Below are 21,366 nucleotides of genomic sequence, written 5' to 3' on the forward strand. Positions count from 1 at the left end.
GCCATCAGTTAAACCGGATAACAATTTCACAAAGCAGTGAGAGCGTTTTCTAATTACTGACAGATTTCATGGATTTCCACCTCTTTTCCTTCATGCGTTCAATGTGGTGTCATCATTTATCATTGTTGCACATAACTTAATTTATGGACATCTATGGCTTGATTTCTTTGCCAGCGTGGCTTGGATTGCTTGTTATCTTTTGAGAATTTTATGTCAAAAGCACCGTTAGAAACCGTTACATCGGTGACATGTTTAATACTTATTTAGTTAGCACTCTGTATAACAGGGACACCTTGACACGTCACAACTAATATGGCAGCCTCTGGGTACTGCATCCAGTACATGACAATGTGGTCACACGCCGTTTTCATGACTTACACATAAGTGGAAGGAGAGCACTGGCATTTTCTCCATCCATTCTACCATGGAGATACAGGTATAACAACCACAATACAATGTTAATTTGAATACAATTTGATGGAGAAAGATTAAGGCTGCTAAATTATATTGCTGTATACCAATGCCATGAAAAATGGCTATTAATAGCATGTAAACACGGGATGTTTGATGATAATCTATTCAAAATTGCAAGTATCATTATGTCATATTGAAATACAAGGTCACAAGTAAACCTGTGCCAGTCCTTATTGGGTTGTGCATGTGAATAGCTTCTAACTATAGTAACAGTCTGTAATGGAGCCTGCAACTGCATCAACCAGTCCTCTCTCTGATTTACAGGCAGCAGAGAAAGCTGCACATCTTATCCAAAGGAAAGTGGCATTGCAAATTTCCTAAATATTTCATAAATATTACCAGCAATATATCTGGAAAAAAGTGAGGGCAAAGGGTCACAAAACTCACCCAGGACAGGACAATGGTCTCTGTAAAAGGAACCTCCTTTGGCATCTTGCACACATTTCAGGTCAGACTAAAATAAATAGAATACTAGAGGTAAACACCTGTAAAGTCTAAAATACAACAATAAAATGTTCAGTTTATTTGCATCCAAGTAATTTTTTTTATATACTACATAACAGAGATAACAAGAGGGAATCAACTTCATACAGACATGTAGTGTCAGTGATGTGAGCATCGCCAAACATACGGACATAAAAACCATACACAGAGGAATCTTCAGTTCCTCCAAAGGATTTGTCCCATCTCAACAGAACAAGGGTGTATTGTGTATAAACACAAGCAAAGTAGAACAATACAGACAGTGTAACAGCAGAGGCACAGACAACCCAGTCCTAAATGAAGGTTGCTTACTAAATGCAAGCTTGTGGGAAAATCTGAATGAACAGGACCCTATATAGCGGGGCAGATTTATCAAGCTGTCTGAAAGTCAGAATATTTCTAGTTGCCCATGGCAACCAATCACAGCTCCCCTTTCAAATATTCATGAGCACTGGTAAAATGAAAGCTTAGCTGTGATTGGTTGCCATTGGCCACTAGAAATATTCTGACTTTTAGACAGCTTGATAAATCTGCTCCAGTGTGTCTTACAACCACTAGTTGTAGAGTATTCAAGCATTTCTGCATTTAAGAAAAATGTCAAATAGAAATTCAGAATAAATTGTATTATTTAAAGGGAACCTGCCATGAGGATTTAGGCCAAACAGTAATGTATGAGAATAACAGGATCACAATGATGTCCTTTTATACTCTAAGGTCAGACAGCAGGAAATGACCTGGAAGGAGTCACAGGGGCGAAGAAGAGTTACCCTGGCCTGACCTCTCCCTGATTGAATAATACCCAATAGGAAAGGAACAATCTTAAAACATCTATAGCAGTTGTTGATGTACCTGGATGGTGGGACAGCAAACAAGCCAGGAGAGGGCATCCTAGAAAGACTCTTCTCGGACGCTGATATTCCTTATGGGTCATTTGAATAAAGACATTCAAGTCATTCCTTTGCCTAAAGTTGGGTCTCCCAGAATACATATCATCATTGTCCTGTAACTGTCCTGTGTAACAGGTTGGTAGCAGTTTGTGGGCCTAACTCATCATCAGAGCGTTCCTTTAACCCTTTAAGGACTAAGCTCATTTTCACCCTTTGCACACAGCCCGATTTTTCAAATCTTTCTGTGTCAGGATATGCAGTTATAACTATGAAAATAACTTTGGTAAGATAAACCGTTCCAGACTGTTTTTATGACATGTTGTACTTCACATTAACCCCTTAACACCAAAGCCACTTTTCACCTTCCTGACACAGTCCATTTTTTCAAATCTGCCCTGTGTGACTATAAATGGTTATAACTTTGGAACGCTTTAACATATCCAAGCGATTTTGAAATTGTTTTCTCGTGGCACTTTGTATTTCATGATAGTTGAAAAATTTTGGTGTTATGTTTTGCATTTATGAGAAAATCAGATATTTGGTGAAAATTTGGAAAAAATTCTCTATTTTCGAAATACAAAATGTTCCATACATAGTCATAACACCAAAAAAACGTAATAACTAACAGTCACCGAATGTCTACTTTATGCCTCAGTGGTTTTTTATGCATTCTCTCATTTTTGTAGGATGTTTTGGGGCTTTGAATGTTAGGTGCGATTTTCCACATTTTCATTAAAAACGCAAAATCCTGCTATTTCTGGTTTTAAGTCACTTTGAGAGGCCTAAATAAAAGCAAAACCCCATAAACGTACGTAAAACAACTTTTATGAAGTTTGTTAACCTTTAATTGTTTTACAGCGGTTAAAACAAAATCAGATGCAATTTTGAAATTTACATTTTTTTGGCTAAAAGAATACCGTATATTTTTCATAAAATGTATAAGTTCTAAGTGGATAAAATACCAAAACGCTCCACAAGATTTGATACCCAATCCCTCCCGTGTATAACAATACCCCATATGTGGTGGTAACCTGCTGTATGGGCAGACCACAAGGGCATTGAGGGGGGAGCTGCGCCATTCAGAGCAGATTATGTATTGTCACTTTATAATGGCTATACAATCTTTATTTTTTGGCAATTTGGACATATAAGGGCTTATTTTTTGCGACACGAGATGCACTTTACAAATACTTCATTAAAGTAGGTCATTAGCTTTTTGTTGAGATTTTATTAACTCTTGAATGTATGGAGGAAAAGAAATTGTCAATTTTGGTTTCCCTTTTTTGTATTTTTTTGGGGCTGTTCACTGTACACTAAAAATACTATATTATCTTTATTCTACAGATCACTACGATTACGGTGATACCTCATTTATATAGTATTTTCTATATTTTTACAATTTTACTGGAAAAAACTAATATAAAAGAAAATCTAATTTGTTTTTGCATCACCATCTTTTCAGAGATATAACTTTAATATTTTTTGGTTGACAGAGCTGGTTTAGGCCTTATTTTTTTTACGTGTTGAGGTTGTACTTTTTATTGGCATAGTGCAGAAGTAAGTATGACTTTTTGATCACTTTTTATGTTTTTTTTTGTTTGGTTAGAAGCGCAAAAAAAAAAAATCATAATTTTTATTTCAAACCCCAAAGTTCTGACTTTAGGACTGCTTGGCAGCCCCGGGTCTCTTGGCAGACCTTGGGTTGCCCAGAAGAGGATATGATCCCCTGATAAGCGGCACAGGAGATTTGATCCTTATGGGGAACACCCCAACACTCCACTGTCAAGCATGACTGCGGTGTGTAAGGAGTTAAAGGGGGGTTTCGCCCGAAAGAAAATTCACACATTTCCCTAGTGATGTTAAAGATCATTTTAACTCCTTACTTTAAAATATTACTCTGTGTTATTGCCGTTTTAGCTCCTATAACTCACTAGGCTGCTCAATGCAAAATCCCAGGTTGTGAGCGAGGACTCTCTAAGCAGACACATTACAGGCAGTCCCCGGGTTACATACAAGATGGGGTCCGGAGGTTTGTTCTTAAGTTGAATTTGTATGTAAGTCGAAACTGTATATTTTATAATTGAAGTTCTAGACAAAAATTTTTCTTTTGCCCCAGTGACAATTGGAGTTTCAAAATTTTTGCTGTAATTGGACCAAGAATTATCAATAAAGCTTCATTACAGACACCTTACAGCTGATCATTGCAGTCTGGGACTATAGTAAAGTTTCCAGAGAGCTTCACCAGAGGTCACAGTGGGCAGAGGGGTCCGTCTGTAACTATGGGTTGTCTGTAAGTCGGGTGTCCTTAAGTAGGGGACCACCTGTACTGTATTATCCAACTAGTTCTGTGAGGTGACAATGTGGTTAGATTATCAGGGTACAGGTGTATATACACTTTCATCTGGCTTCTGACATTGTACACAGACACATAGAAAGTGATGAGACAGATCAGATGCATAAGATGATTACACAAAGGCTGATAGACCATTACACTGCTACCTCTTTCTTCCCCCAGGCCACTTATCTCCTTGTAGTCTGTTGTTTGCAGCCTCTCTCTCTGCTCGGTGTGCAGCAGTTTGAGCTCCGTGCAGGGGGCGGGGCTACAGTACACACAGCAGAGACAGACAGTAATCTCAGCTCCACAATATCACCCAAGATGGCAGCCACCCGACCCCAAATCAGAAATTACTGGGTCGTGTCTAGGGGTAACTGAAATTGTGTACAGCAGGACTGATAGAGACAGGTTGTACTTATAACTGAAATGCTGCATTTTTGTTAATAACAGTGAATTAGAAAATTCATTATTTTGTTATCCTGAGTACATTTAAGAAACTTGTCTTCGTGGGAATACCCCTTTAACACACTCAGAGGCGGCTCCAATTGCAGGAGAAGAGCACTGTGTCAGCTGTAATATATACAGCTGACACCCGCTGCTTCTGGTACCGGCTCCGTTCGTGAGCCAGTCCCGGAAGCTGGGCGTAATAGAACGCCCTAATGCAGGAAGTATCTTCCCGGGGAGATGTACTATTATGCCCAGGTGTGTGAAGGGGTTAACTTATTCAACAGATGAATCATTATAGCTTTCGCCATTTGCTAGCATGGGGAACCAGTACCCTCCCCTTTCGGATGGCTATGATGGAGTTGTAGGACCCAGTAAATAAAGGGGGGTTTGCCTATGAAAAAAGTTCTCATATCTTAATCCCCCTAGTGATGCTAACATGATAAAGATAACTTTTTACCCCTTACTTTGCAAAGTTTTGTTTGCAGCTTTTGCTCCTGTCACAGCATTAGCCGCTCAATGTCAGATTCCACATTGTGTGTGTGTGTGAACTGACAGACTGAACAGACACTTCTTGATTCTTCTGTGGAATTACATGTGTGAAATGCTGTGCATGTGTTAATAACATTGAATTAGAGAAAATGGTATATTGCCATCCTCAGTAGATTTAAGAATGTTGTCCTGGTGGGAATACCCATTTAAGTATGAGACAGAAATTATTGATGTGGGTGCTGAATTCCCCTTGGGGATATTACATGTACACATACATACAGAGTATTTTTAACTATTAAAAAACACACATGCAATTATGCAGCAATCCACAAAAGGAAGCAAATTCCCTTTCATGTCACTGTAGTCTCAATCAGATACAACCAGGCGACAACTAGCAGAAAAAAAAACTCTGTAACAATGAAGAGTCTATTGATGGTCTGAAGCGTTAAAAGGAAGCGTGCTTTCCTGCAAATATAATATGCAGCAGAAACAAGAGACGGCTGTAATTAGATCAAAAGTAACACTGGAACAGCTGGAGGGGTCAGAATACCCCAATGTGTACTCATCCCTCCCTATTGTGAGTGCAGACATCTCACAAAAGAGCTTTACTAAATCACCCAGGCTTGCACATGCCTGCAACAAAAGAATGAAAAGAAAGTTCCCAAAAAGAAGGCCCTCTCCTGACCTTGCCACCCCTGCCCCAGTTTTTCTAGGATTCGCCTTTTCTTAGCTACTCACCATGCCTTCAAATCCAACTCTGTAAAGGTTTTTAGCTCCATTGTCCCAGAGGACATAGGCCGCACTATGTGGGCTTGAAGCACTCCAGTCCTGGATCTCTGTTACCTGAAGCAAGATAAAAAAAAAAAAAAAAAAAGAAGAATTCATGAATAAAAATAGAATAGGAAGAGATGTGGCTCTATTATGTTCAGATTCAGCACTTGGAAATTAATGCAGAGGGAGCTTACAAATCCCTGGTGTATCTCAAGTACATACTAATATACTAATATCCAGTTTCCATCCATATATAGTATCCATACTAATGTCCAGTTTCTCCACCCAATACAAGTCCTTGCATATGCATCATCAAGTAATGACCCTTCCTATGGTTCCCATTGCTAAAAAACTTAACCCTCATAAAACAATAGATCACAATAACAAAATGTATTTTAACTAAATAACATTGATTGTTATGCTATATAGGATTGTTTCCCCTAATTCCATTCCTCATCCAATCCCTACCCTTCCTTGGTTGAACTTAATGGACAAGTGTCTTTTTCAACCGTATAAACCAGGGGTCAGGAACCTTTTTGGCTGAGAGAGCCATGAATGCCACATATTTTAAAATGTTATTCCGTAAGGGCCGTACCATATGCACATGCCCCCCAGTAGATAGGTAGTCCCAGTGTCACGGGTGCCCCTGCGATCTAGGTCTCGGATCACAGGCACACCCATGCCCCTCTCCTTGGCGGCGCCCCTTTCTGAGCTCACTCAACCCACCACTTTCCGGCTCCCGTCCCGGCTGGCCAGCGCGAGCACCAGCACTCGCCAGTTGATTGGCACTGTCCACTTCCCGGGTTCCTATAAAGACCGGCGGCTACCAGATAGGTAGCCGTAGCACATATCCCCCAGTATATAGGTAGCCACAGCACATGCCCCCAAGTAGATAGGTAGCCACAGCACATACTCCCAGTATATAGGTAGCTACAGCACATACTTCCAGTAGATAGGTAGCCACAGCACATGCCCCCAGGTAGATAGGTAGCCACAGCACATGCCCCCCAGGTAGATAGGTAGCCACAGCACATGCCCCCCAGGTAGATAGGTAGCCACAGCACATGCCCCCCAGGTAGATAGGTAGCCACAGCACATGCCCCCCAGGTAGATAGGTAGCCACAGCACATGCCCCCCAGGTAGATAGGTAGCCACAGCACATGCCCCAGGTAGATAGGTAGCCACAGCACATACTTCCAGTAGATAGGTAGCCCCAGCAAATACTCCCAGTAGATAGGTAGCCACAGCACATGCCCCCAGGTAGATAGGTAACCACAGCACATGCCCCCAGGTACATAGGTAACCACAGCACATGCCCCCCAGGTAGATAGGTAGCCACAGCACATACTTCCAGTAGATAGGTAGCCCCAGCAAATACTCCCAGTAGATAGGTAGCCACAGCACAAGCCCCCAGGTAGATAGGTAACCACAGCACATGCCCCCAGGTACATAGGTAGCCACAGCATATACTCCCAGTAGATAGGCAGCCCCAGCAAATACTCCCAGTATATAGGTAGCTACAGCACATACTTCCAGTAGATAAGTAGCCACAGCACATGCCCCCAGTTAGATAGGTAACCACAGCACATTCCCCCAGGTACATAGGTAGCCACAGCATATACTCCCAGTATATAGGTAGCCACAGCACATACTTCCAGTAGATAGGTAGCCACAGCACATGCCCCCAGGTAGATAGGTAACCACAGCACATGCCCCCAGGTACATAGGTAACCACAGCACATACTTCCAGTAGATAGGTAGCCACAGCACATACTTCCAGTAGATAGGTAGCCACAGCACATACTTCCAGTAGATAAGTAGCCACAGCACATACTCCCAGTAGATAGGTAGTCACAGCAAAAAAAAAATTCCCTTACTTGCACTCCCTGCAGCCAGCTCCTCATAGCTCCCACACTCTTATCTTTGACCCAGGCTTAGACGCCTGGGTCGTACAAAGGACATAGACATTGCTGCCTGTGTCCAGTGATCAGTCTAAGAGACACACAGCAGCCATCACTATTTATTAAAGATGTCTAAGAGCCAGATGCAGCCAACAAAAGAGCCATATCTGGCTCCCGAGCCATAGGTTCCCTACCCCTGGTATAAACTATGAAACTGATCACGGGAAGCATCACCATCTACTTATGGTGTGATTGACATGTCCATCACGGTTTGACATCAGCCTGATCTACTAATCTTTCAGATAAAGTTGTATTATGTAGTGCACTGACTGTAGGATTAGAAGAAGCCACGTAACTAGTAAGAAATTATTATATATACCTGGATCTAAAAAAGCGGGAAACCAGAAACAGAGGAAAAACTTTTTAATCAAGGTTTCATGTGCCGGGCCATGGCTAGAAAATATATATTCTATCAAAAGGGACGTGCAAGATTTCCAAAAAGACGACACTACAGTATTCAGTGAAGGCTGTGATCGTCTGCTTTAGGTCTTTTGTGTGGCCATGGTCACGTATCATCACAAAACAGCAATCAGGAACGGTAATCAGGACTCCTTGGATCACATGCCATTATAATGCTTGGAGTTCCCTCCTGAGCACTGTGGTCGGTCTGTGAAACAGGCAACTGAACTGTCCGTGTTTCACAGACTAACCGCGGTGGTCTGAAAGTGCCATAATGCTGTATTCTCTTCCCTTTGGTCCAAGGACACTGTTGTGCAGAATTCACTTGAATGGGACAGAGCTGCATTAAGGGCATGTACAATTGTTGACCACGCTGAACCTTTGTGTTCACCCATCTTTTTTCTCTGGGCTACCACAAAAAGCAGTGAAATGTAACAAGACAGCAGTATATCCTTATGGTTATCAATGAAATGACTTATCCAAGCACATGAACAAATGTTTCCAATTAAGTCTGGGGATAGAAAGTACATAAGTACATGAGAATGTCCTGCCAAGTTCTAAAACACACAACTCAAGTATTATTCTTGCTTGGAAAATTTGTTATAAAACCTGAAAAAAAGCTCCTGCCCTAGAATTTGGTTTTGGTCACAGTATCCACATAAGATATTCCATTTCCTAGCACATGAGCAATTCCCCTTCTCAGCAAGACTCTACAATACTTGATCTGAACAAGATTTGAATAACAAATGTCACAGAGCGAGTTGTACCTAACAGGTGTGAATGCAGTCACACAGAAACTGTATGATCCCATCCCCCCCAAACCAGGTGAGATGTAGAGAGTAGTAAAGTTCTTCAATCCCAGAAAAAAACCCTTTAAAGGAAACCTACCACTTGTAGTGGCAGGTTTCCGATGGCAATACTGGCACCAGCTCAGGGTGAGCTGGTGCCGGAGCTTATTTTAGTTAGTGTTTTAAACCGCGGTATTGCGGTTTAAAACACTTTTTAAACTCTATAGCCGGCGCAGGCAGGTACGCGCTCGGCGCTTACCGTGCGCGCGGCTACATAGGAAGTGAATGAGAGCCGCGTGCACGGTCGCACGCATGGTAAGCGCCGAGCGCGTACCTGCCTGCGCCGGCTATAACGTTTAAAAAGTGTTTTAAACCGCGATACCGCGGTTTAAAACACTAACTAAAATAAGCTCCGGCACCAGCTCACCCTGAGCTGGTGCCCGGTATTTCCATCGGAAACCTGCCACTACAAGTGGTAGGTTTCCTTTAATGCCCAGGGAAAGAATGAACAGGATGAGGGTTACCTTGCCTCTTCTGCCATTGCCACCATCTTGATCCTCCCACTGCCAATCCACTCCTCGCACCACTCTAGCGCCAGCAAAGATTCCTCGGGCTGTTATCTTCTTTGACTTCCGTCGGGATTCCAAAAGGACACTAAGATTTAATAAACAATACTAAATTATTTTTTGCTCACAAATTCTTTTTTCTAGAACTCAAAAATTTACAAACAATCCCCTCTTTGTACAAACCCCCCAAAAGTTTTTATGCTACATTCATGCATTTCTAATAACTTTGAAGCCAAGAACAATGGATAACGTGGGGGGGGGGGGGAACAATTCACTCCCCAAAAGATGCTATTGTAATTCAACATGGTTAGTAATACGGCAATTGTGCCCGCTGTATGTGCACCATGTAGACAGGTCTGGGCTGCATGCTGCTCTTAACTCTTAGGCTACGTTCACTTTGAAACACAATACAACAGCTGAGAGGAGATTTTCCTAATTAATTTGTTAACATTTGTGTTTACAAAATGTAATGTCAACATATGTGTTAACATGTTGACATTAGCGGTTTGTAAAGGAAATGTTAACAGAATGTTTTGTAAATGCAAATGTTACAATGTAAATAGGCAAATCTCCTTACGCAGCCTTACATAAATAAAACCTGTAAAACGCAGGATTAACAACAGATACCCAAATGGCTGCTGCACTTGTAACTACTAGACCTCTGCCACTGAAAAAGCCAAACAGTTTATCAGAGCTAGTAGCATGTATCAGGTGGCAAAAATTTCTCAAACAGCACCAACAGTATTAAAATGGTGTACAGAATTTGATGGCGTTATATAAATGATTATTATTTTTCAAAAAATCCCCTTATAAACAACACGTAAAATAGCATTTATTTAAAGATTACAAAATTCTAAATGAAAAGCTTTTATCTGACAGGTATTGACTATGTGTGGGTTGCAACATTCCCTTGTTCCTGAAAACAGGCAAATATCAAGAAACAGGACTCACATGGTGCATCTTTCTTTAAAGGGGTTGTCCAAGTTTTGATAAAAAAATATATGTGGCCGGGAGCGGGCTGACTAAAACAATAAAGCAGTACTTACCTCCCGGTGCCCTCCCATATCCAGTGCTGCAGTCGCTCCGGTCCGGGCGCCATGTAAACAAACATGGCCGCCGGAGCAGCGCTGCATTCAGCTTCCGGCCGGACACGACAACCTTCCGGCCCCCATACACAATGCTGTGTATAGGGACGGATAGGCGTACCCGGCCACCGCCGGCCAGAAGCTGAATGCAGCGCTGGATACGGGAGGGCACCGGAAGATAAGTACAGCTTTATTATTTTAGTCAGCGCCCTCCCGGTCACATATATATATATATATATATTTTTTTTTTAACTCGGACAACCCCTTTAAGGACAAAGTTTGCCTCATTTTTAAAGAACATCTACCACCAGGATGAAGTATTGTAAATTAAGCACACCAATATACTGGTGTGTGCCCCCTCTGGCAGCATCTGCTCATCTTTAAGCTTACTATGCCCCTGTTTTTAAGAAAAAAAATAAGTTTAAAAAATCATGCAAATGAGCCTGGGGGTCTCCAGGCTCCATTAACACATAGCATTTTTTTGTAAACACCAAGCAAAGAGTGTGATATTGCGGGTACCTCACATCAGGTTAGATGGTTGGGAATGGCACTACAGGTGGCTCGCTGTATACTGATTTACAATTGGATATCCCCTAAAAGACCATCCATGGTAGAATGGCATATGAGACTAGATAGAATAAAAATTTTTGAAAAAAATTAAATATATAGAATTAGGAAAGGAGAAAAGGTGGCAAAAAAGATGGCTAGATGATAATACAGAGAACTAATTGTGAGGATGAATTATTATTATTTTTTTTATTTTCTCTTTTCCTGCTGACTGGGAGGAGTGGGGTGGGGAGGGAAATGAATAGATTAGGAAGAAAGGAAAAGTAAGAGGGAATCTGAGGATAAAGAAAAGTACTATGACATCAAATATTTATTGTTGTAGTTAAGGTGAGCTGTATAAGTGAAAGTGTTATGGTTATTTCAGATTCTTGAGATGCTCAGATATTAATAATATATAGTGAATTATTGGAGACACATAGCATATTTCAAATGTACTAAAAAGTTATTGATAATTAATACTGTGTTGATATCTTGTGATTGTTAAAACTATCCCTCGCTTTTGATTATTGATTTTTGTAACATTTATGGAAAATTTGAATAAAGAAAAAAAAATGTATGAAATCGCTATATATTTTGCAGATTGTGACTGTCTCACTATTTCTTGCATAAAAAAAATCTGATTTTTGCTTATTTCAGTTCAACTGATTTTATAATGATTTATGTGCATGAAATTATGACTATGAGGTATCTGTGAACTCTACACATGTATATCTATTATATTTAGCATGTGTGAAACAATTGTGCACATTTTTTCCCATCAAAGTCAATTTTTACGCATTTTTTTAAATAAACATTTACATCTTAAAATTAAAAAAAAAAACACCAGGCCAAGAGAAGCTAAAAGAAGAGAAGATCCTGCCAGAGGGTGCACACACCAGTATGTCAGTGTGCTTAGTTTACAATCCTTCATCCTGGTGATCCTTTTATCCTCCTCTTATTATTATAATGCATCTCCTGACAATAAAAAAAAACTTGTAGGATGAATGCGCTACATTTAGCATGAAAATAAACACTTTACAACAATACAGGCAGTCCCCGGGTTACGTACAAGATAGGGACTGGAGGGTTGTACTTAAGTTGAATTTGTATGTAAGTCGGAACTGGTATATTTTGTAGATGTACACTAACTCCGGACAATTTAGTACAGCCCACAGATGGCTGGTAACTAAGGAAGCATTAGCTGGTGCGATCTCACGCTTCCTTAGTTACCTGCAATCTCCGGCTTTCAGTTCTTTAAGTGCACCGGCTGGTAACTAAGGAAGCGTGAGATCGCACCAGCTAATGCTTCCTTAGTTACCTGTACCCCGCGATACTGCCGGCAATTACTTACTGCATACATCGGCAGCGGATTCCCGTCACCTCCATTGTGCTCCCCGTCACCTCCATGGCGGCGCCAGTCTTTAGCTCCGCCCAAGGAACCCCGTCATCACCCGCCCGCCCAATGAGAACGCGCAGCACGTCAAGCAGCGCTACAAAACCAGGAGGTGGACCCGCCCACCCAATGAGGACGCGCAGCATGGCAAGCAGCGCTAAGAAACCAGGAAGTGGACTGCGCATGCAGTCGCCGTAAGTCGGGGACTGCCTGTAATAAAATGTAAGGTTTATACTGGAGTAATATAATGAACGTTTATCCTCAGGATAGGACATCAATAGGAACCCTGTTGAAGCCCAGATATTGGTCTCTGAGGATAACCCCCCCCCCCCCCCCCCATCTCCATGAAACACTGACTGACAGTCAATATTTACATTAAATTTAAGGACATCACTGTAAATGCACCAACATATGTATGCATAACTTACAAGTCACAATAACAACTATCAGAGACATGAAGGGATCTTACCGCTCACTTCCTGGAGTAGTAATTCTGTAAAAGCGATGCCTTAAGTGATGCTTATCCCCGTGATAGCAGACAGTGCACAGGTCATAGTTGGTGCACTCGGCACACTTCCAGCGGATTCCAATAATGGGCTGCTGTCGACAAGTATCGCACATGGTCCCATCATGTTTGACACCTTGCAAGTGAGAATAAACAATAGCAGCGCATGTCAAAACAGGTTTTACATATTGATGAGACCAGCAGTAATAACAGACAAGTTTATTATAAATGACAATTATTAATATGCATGCCAAGTAAATTCATCATCAACATTGATCACCAGTTATGCATTGCACACACTACACGATTGTATCTTGTAGATGTTAATGCCTAGCAACCCACGATCAGCAGTGATTGTTAACCTTCAGGCTGTGTTCACACACTGTGCTTGAATTTAGTTTTGAAATGCGGAGGAGGAGGATTTGCTCCCAAACGTAACGATGTAAACACCAGCTTTTGGGAATGAGCAACACATTTGAACGGTCGACAAGACAAAGTAGGTGTTGATAGTTCAAGAACACAAGCGTTTAGGTCTCAATGTGTCTACATTTGGGAGCAACTTCTCCCCAATGCAACATGTGAACGTGGCCCTAAGGCTTAAAAAAAAACGGGATGTGATTTTACCCTGATCCTGGCCTTTAATGCAGCTACAGCCACACTCCTGAGGCTCTGACCAACCCATCACCAGTGATGTACACAAACATCATTGGCACATTATATGGAAAACAATTGCAGACTACAGGGAGTACTACACCATTATTTTCAATGGGCTTTCAGTTTGCACAATCAGTGGTCAATTTAGAACCTATTCTTCTTGTGTTTACGGACAAAAACTGTAAAAAAGTGTAAAAAGTCCATTTAAAAAAAGAAAAAAAAATTACTGAAGCCAGGAAGAGAAAACCAATTTGTAGGTGTCCATAAGCCAAAATGGGTACAGGGAAAAATCACTGATGTGAAGAAAATGCCAATGTGAGTCCACCCTTAGGAATAAAAATATTTATTAGGTTATTGTGCAATTTGTGCAGTAGTGATCTTGACTGCTATACACAGCCATAACATGTTTCCTACACACAACTATCTTCATTGCCATTCATGTGTATAATTTCCCCCTCCACATAAGCCATCCATGTGTCTCACTGTCTCTAACACCACATCTCCATTCATACCTATTTTAACCCATAATCATGATATATTCAGCCCCCGTTCTGGCAGACCCCTCCCCCCCAAAACCTTGCTATTAGCAGGACAAAAGGTGACCTCCTCGCTGGCGTCCCCAGCTTCTGACACGCGATTGGTCATTACAATTCAAACTGAAGCCATTGTTCCCTATAAAGTAGCGGCCAGCTGTTAATATCCACAGCATGGAGGGAAAAGCCACAAGACTGCATCCATAAACGTCATTAATCCTGGGGATTTGTACAGTGAATGAGAACTATAGGCCAGGCCCAGGATTAATTAGATTCTCAATCATTTCTAAAGGGGAAATCTACAGAGAAGACAAACTAGATACAACACAGAATCTAATACAGTAACCATAGAGTAGTGAATTATGCGCCCACAATAGTTATCTCCTCGCTACTAGGTTATTCTGATCACCAAGCAAGTCTCTGCGGTTTAGGGGTTCTTAGTTTACACACCAGAAAGTGCACTTTAAATGGATTACCTCTTATGTACAGGAACATATTCAGTCTGAAATACGGACCACGTGCAAGACGTATATCCTGGACCAAACACAGTGCAGGGAACACGACTTCAGCATCAAGAGTAGTCCTGCAGCTAGTCAATGACTATAGATACTTATGATGGTGGAAGTCCTGCTTCCTGCACTATGTTTCATCTGGAAAATACAAAATGACACGGTCCATATTTCACAGGCTGAATACATTCATGTGTATAAGCCCCACATATTGGCAGACCAGTAACTTCTCTGTTGTGACATTTCTCCTGTTCACATTCTCCCTCAAAAAACACAAGTATTATTCAGGGGCACGAGCCATGAGAGACCCACATGATAACTACTGAAGTACATGTGAGGCTGGTCAGTCATGTCACCTATAATGACATCAGTGTCTAGTCCAGGCCACCATTACTTCCAGGGTCATACATACACAGCCCACGTCCAGTACAACTATCCCTATTGCTTTGTGATGGTATAAATGACCTTGTGTATGGATATTCCACGTGAAGGATGTCTTATAGCAATACTATTGCAGACGGTGCATTCACCTATATAAGAGGATTGTCACAATATATCACACAGTCCAGACTTATGAAAAGATCTGTGAATGAAGTCACAATCTAGTAGCAGTATTAGTAAAAGACTGTAGATCATACGTATCATTTACACAACAAAGAACTCATAAAATCACTGCACATGTGCTGCACATAATGCTGTTTACATGCAGATACACATGTAACATGTAATCCCCGTAGGAAACTGAATACGCATTAGACCCACTTCAGCACTACATGATGTACACGTGATATTAATGACAAATTGACTACTTGCAAGACATACACATGAAATAAGATCACTGCTTACAGGCCACACAGCTGCTGTTTACATACCACTTCCTATACACAGATGTTCACCTTTTACATGAGGCATACATGGGGCATTGCTACTATGGCTCACACAGGACTGTGGACATGCAGGACCAATGTTATAAGAATATCATCACTTTTTACAGGTCACATGATCAGTGTTTACATGACACACAATACACAGGGTTACTGCTTACATGACACACACAAGGTTATGTACATGCATGATCAATGCTGTAAACATATGATCACTGCATACATGACACACACACACACACTACATAGGGTAACTGCTTACATGACACACAATACACAGAGTCACTGCATACATGACACACAATACACAGGGTCACTGTTTACAGGACACATATGATGAGCGCCTACATAACATAAACACATGACAGTCTGTGCACAGCACACGCATGATACACGTATGATGACACGCATATAGTGTGCATGTGCCCCTCTTACCTGTGGGGGCACTGTCCAGGATCCGCAGGTCGTAGGCCCCGGAGCAGCGGTAGTTGGCGGCGGTTCCGTTGTCCCAGACCACCACCACCTCTTCCGGGCTCTCGAAGCTACGCACGGTGCCCACATGGCCCTCTCCTCCGTCCTGCTTCCCCCATTTCCAGTCCGGGCCTCTCGCCACACGGGCCCCGACCCCCTCCACCATCACCCGGTTATTGCGGGAGCCGCTCATCCCCCGGGAGGGATTCAGACACCCGGGGCCCGGCTGCCTCACTTTCCTTCTAGTCTGTGGCCGGCCCCGCACCCAGCAGGCACCGGAGCTGCAGGCAGAAAGCGCGGGGTCCCTGCAGCAGGCGGCGGAGACACCGGAGGAAAGTTTCCCTCAGACACTGAATTAGGACAAGGCCAGAGCTGCACCCGAGCCCTACGGAGGCTGCGCGGAGGGGCGGGGGCGCGCGCGAGAGAGAGGAGGGTCGGCGGGGGCGCGCATCACTGTGACGCTCCATCCCCGGGAGCAGCGCTTCCTCACAGTGGCTCCTGTCCGTACAATAGCGCCCCCCAGTGCCCGGGCCGCACTGTACCACATGCAGCCTAATGATAACAATGATTACATTTTTTTAAATCCCTTTAGTTTAACCCATTTAAGGACGCTGTTTTTTGGCTTATTTCTCGCTCTCCACCTTCAAAAATCCATAACTTTTTCATTTTTCTGTGTACAGAGCTCACTTGTGGCTTATTTTCAGATTTTTTACTTTTAAGTGACATTATTTATCATTCCATGCCGTGTACGGGGAAGTTGGAAAAAAATTCCAAATGCGGTGAAATTGGCAAAAAAAAGGCATTTGTGGCACTTTCTTGTGGGCTCAGTTTTCACGACTTTCACCTGGCGCTCGAAATAACACCTCTATTTTATTCTTTGGTTCAGTTACGATCACGGGAAGACCACATTTCCATAGGTTTTATGCCGTTTTAATACAATTATAAAAATCAATGAATGTGTTAAAAAAAATTTTTGCCATTTTCTCGCGCAAATACTTTTTTCATACTATGGTGTACGGAGCTGTGTGATATGTCATTGTTTTGCAAAATGAGCTGAAGTTTTCATTGCTTCCATTTTTAGGATTGTGCGACCTTTTGATCATTTTAATTACATTTTTTATGTGATGTAAAATGGTGTAAAAATAGCGTTTCGGAAATTTTCTAACCATTTTTATATTTTGATAGATCGGGCATTTTGGGACGTGGTGATTCCTAATGTGTTGGTGATTTTTACTGTTTATTACCTTTTAGGGAAAATGGGGTGAATTGAATTTTTAGGTTTTTTACATTTTTTAATTATTTTTTTTTTAAATTATGAAACTTTTTCTTTTTACTATTTCTAGACCCTCCAGGGTACATTAACCCTAGAAGGTCAGATCGTTCCTACCACATACTTCAATACTACGGTGGCATTTTTACACAGTATTAATTACAATGAGCCACTGGCTCTTTGTTACGAAACTGCAGAAACCAGACAGCCTAGATCTGATGAAGACCTGAGGCTGTCACGGCAACCGATTGCCACCCCCTTAAGTCATCAGCGACGATTGGAAAAAAATAGCGGCGTCCACGCCCTGCCATCTTTTAAATGTTGCCGGCATTGGCAGGGTTAATACCTGTGCTTGGTGCTAGCACTGGAATATGCTGCAAACCCACCTCTGTATGAAGAGGGCTCAGTCCTACTTCAAAGCAGGGCCACATGTGCTCTGAGGAAGGATGAAGTTCACACCTTAGGCGGCAGATTGCAGACTCTTTTAGGGGCAGAAAATCGGCGCCTGTAGTACATACTCCCTGAAAAATCAATTACATTGTAATTGATAGACAGAGCGGTGCAGCAAAGCGTGCCTGGGTACGCCGTCACTACACAGAACGTGGTTGCCGGCGCCAGTGGGCTGCAAGGTTTATTATTTCTTTGGGGTGAAGGCTGTGTATATACTTCTGGTGGAGGCGATATATGTACAACTGCGGGAGGCTGTCTATTACTAGGGAGACTGCGCACTACTGGGAGAAGGCTGTATATATACTACTTGAGGAGTTTGTGTACTACTGGGGCATGTAGACATGGTCAAGACAATCTCCTGCAGTTCAAACCGAGCATCAGTATGGGGAAGAAAGGTGATTTGAGTGCCTTTGAATGTGGCATGGTTGTTGGTGCCAGAAGGGCTGGTCTGAGTATTTCAGAAACTGCTGATCTACTGGGATTTTCATGCACAACCATCTCTAGGGTTTACAGAGAATGGTCCGAAAAAGAAAAAACATCCAGTGAGCGGCAGTTCTGTGGGCGGAAATGCCTTTTTGATGCCAGAGGTCAGAGGAGAATGGGCAGACTGGTTCGAGCTGATAGAAAGGCAACTGTGACTCAAATCGCCACCCGTTACAACCAAGGTAGGCAGAAGAGCATCTCTGAACGCACAGTAGGTCGAACTTTGAGGCAGATGGGCTACAGCAGCAGAAGACCACACTGGGTGCCACTCCTTTCAGCTAAGAACAGAAAACTGAGGCTACAATTTGCACAAGCTCATCGAAATTGGACAGTAGAAGACTGGAAAAATGTTGCCTGGTCTGATGAGTCTCGATTTCTGCTGCGACATTCGGATGGTAGGGTCAGAATTTGGCGTCAACAACATGAAAGCATGGATCCATCCTGCCTTGTATCAACGGTTCAGGCGGGTGGTGGTGGTGTCATGGTGTGGAGAATATTTTCTTGGCACTCTTTGGGCCCCTTGGGCCCCTTTATGACCACAATGTACCCAACATCTGATGGCTACTTTCAGCAGGATAATGCGCCATGTCATAAAGCTGGAATCATCTCAGACTGGTTTCTTGAACATGACAATGAGTTCATTGTACTCAAATGGCCTCCACAGTCACCAGATCTCAATCCAATAGAGCAGTGGTGGCGAACCTATGGCACTGGTGCCAGAGGCGGTACTCTGAGCCCTTTCTGTGGGCACTCAGACCATCACCCCAGAATGAAGTTCACCAGATAGAACTCAAAGAATCTGCCTGGAGAACCTTCCTACAATGATAGATGAATTTGCCCTCCTCCTTTCAACTGCGTTGGTGTCCTTGGGAGGCTGAAGGATTGAAAGTTGTCATTGAATAAGGAGAAATACATTACTGCTTAAAGTGCTGCGCTGGCACTTTGCAATAAATAAGTGGCTTTTGGTTGAAGTTTGGGCACTTGGGCTCTAAAAGCTTCGCCATCACTGCAATAGAGCATCTTTGGGATGTGGTGGAACGGGAGATTCGCATCATGGATGTGCAGCCAACAAATCTGCGGCAACTGTGTGATGCCATCATGTCAATATGGACCAAAATCTCTGAGGAATGCTTCCAGCACCTTGTTGAATCTATGCCACGAAGAATTGAGGCAGTTCTGAAGGCAAAAGGGGGTCCAACCCGTTACTAGCATGGTGTACCTAATAAAGTGGCCGGTGAGTGTATATTTACTACTGGGGGAGGCTATATATACTACTGGGGGAGGTTTAATATGCACTACTAGTGTACTACTGTAGGAGGCTGTGTACTACTGTGGAAGGCTGTGTTCTACTGGGGGAGGTTGCGTACTACTAGGGGGAGGCTGTATATATACTACTGGAGGAGCTTGTGTACTACTGGGGGAGGTTTTATATATACTACTGGGGAGGTTATGTACTACTGGGGGAGGTTGTATATATACTACTGGGGGAGGCTGTGTACTGCTGGGGGAGAATGTGTACTGCTGGGGGAGGCTTTAGTTTTAGTTTTTCAGATCGTTAAAAAACGCATCCGTTTTTAGAAACGCATGCGGTTTTTTAAAACGCGTGCGTTTTTGTCCGTTTTTAATTGCACAAATTCTGAAAACCGGACAAAAACGCATGCGTCTTCACCCTAAGGCCGGCGCCACACGTAGCGCTTTGTCTGCCCTTGCAAATGCAAATGCAGACAAAGTCGCGCCCACCGGGGCGGGCCTCGGCCCGATCGCATCGGCGTTTCTATGGAAACGCCTGCGTTCGGGAACGAGGCGCCGGTGTTTCGCGTTAAATTAACGCAAAACACCGGTGGGCGCGACTTTGTCTGCATTTGCATTTGCAAGGGCAGACAAAGCGCTACGTGTGGCGCCGGCCTAAGGGCTACTCCTGGTGCTATGCTACTATCGTGCTTAGAATCACAGCTGCAGACTGTTTCTAGATGTCACATCATTCACACGGTAGTCCTAAAATAGGAAGGTCAGGATAGCACTGTCTGATCCCAGATCTCAGGTGTAGCACACTTTGCAGCCCCTATCACAGCTCACATTATTAGATATCACTAACTCTGTTGCACACATTCACACACAGGTCCCGATTAGGATCAATGGATTTAGTTAGAGCACTGGCTGACTAGAGAGCAATGCACTGCTAGTTAAACTGAATTAGGGGGGCTAATTCAGTATTTTAACTAGCAGTGCATCGCTCTCTTGTCAGCCAGTGTTTTAACTAAATCCATGTGACTGTGGACAGGGTCGGACTGGGGTGCCTAGGGCCCACCAGAGAAATTGATTCTGGGGGCCCACCATACCGCTGCCTAGAAATATTCGTTATTTCACAGGAGTTCACGGCGGCTGCATTATGTTTAGCACTAACTTAACAATAAGAATAACTAACTATAACCCTTCACCTCCTTCGTATGTTCTCTGCACCACATCAGAAGACTAGGCAATTACATTATAGTCTAGATAGTTGGTCAGTAATTACAGTTATCAGACTCAGAAGTGGGATTCAGTACCTTACATGTTACACGTCTTCTCCTTTGGATACTCAACTGCAGGACGACTTCTCCCTTTTTTTTTTCTTATCACTGGAGAATTTTCACCTGATACCTTCATATCTGTGAGGCACATCTCCACACTGTGCAACTAAAAATATCACAGTCACTACAGTATCTTGTCACCTGGATAATAATGTCCCACACTGTGCTCCTAAATAATATTTACCACTCACCACACAACTGACCACACAAAATTTTACATTGTTCCCTTTAATTTCATAATATATCATTTCCAATTAATCATTTCATCTATAAAGTCTTGCAGTGATACTACTAATAAATTATGTTTTCTATATATATAATGCTCTCCTTAATTATTATTCTTATATTTACCGCTCCTCTTATCAAATATTTTATATAAAAGTCCTAATAAATACTCCTATTCGGTATATATG

General features: G+C 42.6%; 1 protein-coding gene across 3 annotated transcripts in view; it reads right to left on the reverse strand.

Moving 5' to 3' along the window:
* MIB1 (MIB E3 ubiquitin protein ligase 1) overlaps positions 1 to 21,037 on the reverse strand; it is a 62,016-nt gene extending 40,979 nt beyond the window's left edge. For 2 of the 3 annotated variants that reach the window (XM_072152087.1, XM_072152088.1), the window contains exons 1-5: positions 16,145 to 16,616; positions 13,094 to 13,265; positions 9,559 to 9,688; positions 5,854 to 5,958; positions 862 to 928 (exon numbers count right to left, since the gene is read on the reverse strand). In XM_072152087.1, coding sequence (XP_072008188.1) covers positions 862 to 928; positions 5,854 to 5,958; positions 9,559 to 9,688; positions 13,094 to 13,265; positions 16,145 to 16,373 — 703 coding nt within the window. In that variant the 5' untranslated portion in view covers positions 16,374 to 16,616. Of the gene's footprint in view, positions 1 to 861; positions 929 to 5,853; positions 5,959 to 9,558; positions 9,689 to 13,093; positions 13,266 to 16,144; positions 16,617 to 20,929 lie in introns of those variants that run through there. The other variant, XM_072152089.1, reaches the window with a different exon arrangement.
* Positions 21,038 to 21,366: the final 329 nt, after the last annotated feature.

This window comes from Engystomops pustulosus, chromosome 5 (assembly GCF_040894005.1).
Source record: "Engystomops pustulosus chromosome 5, aEngPut4.maternal, whole genome shotgun sequence".
Taxonomy (NCBI): Eukaryota; Metazoa; Chordata; class Amphibia; order Anura; family Leptodactylidae; genus Engystomops; species Engystomops pustulosus.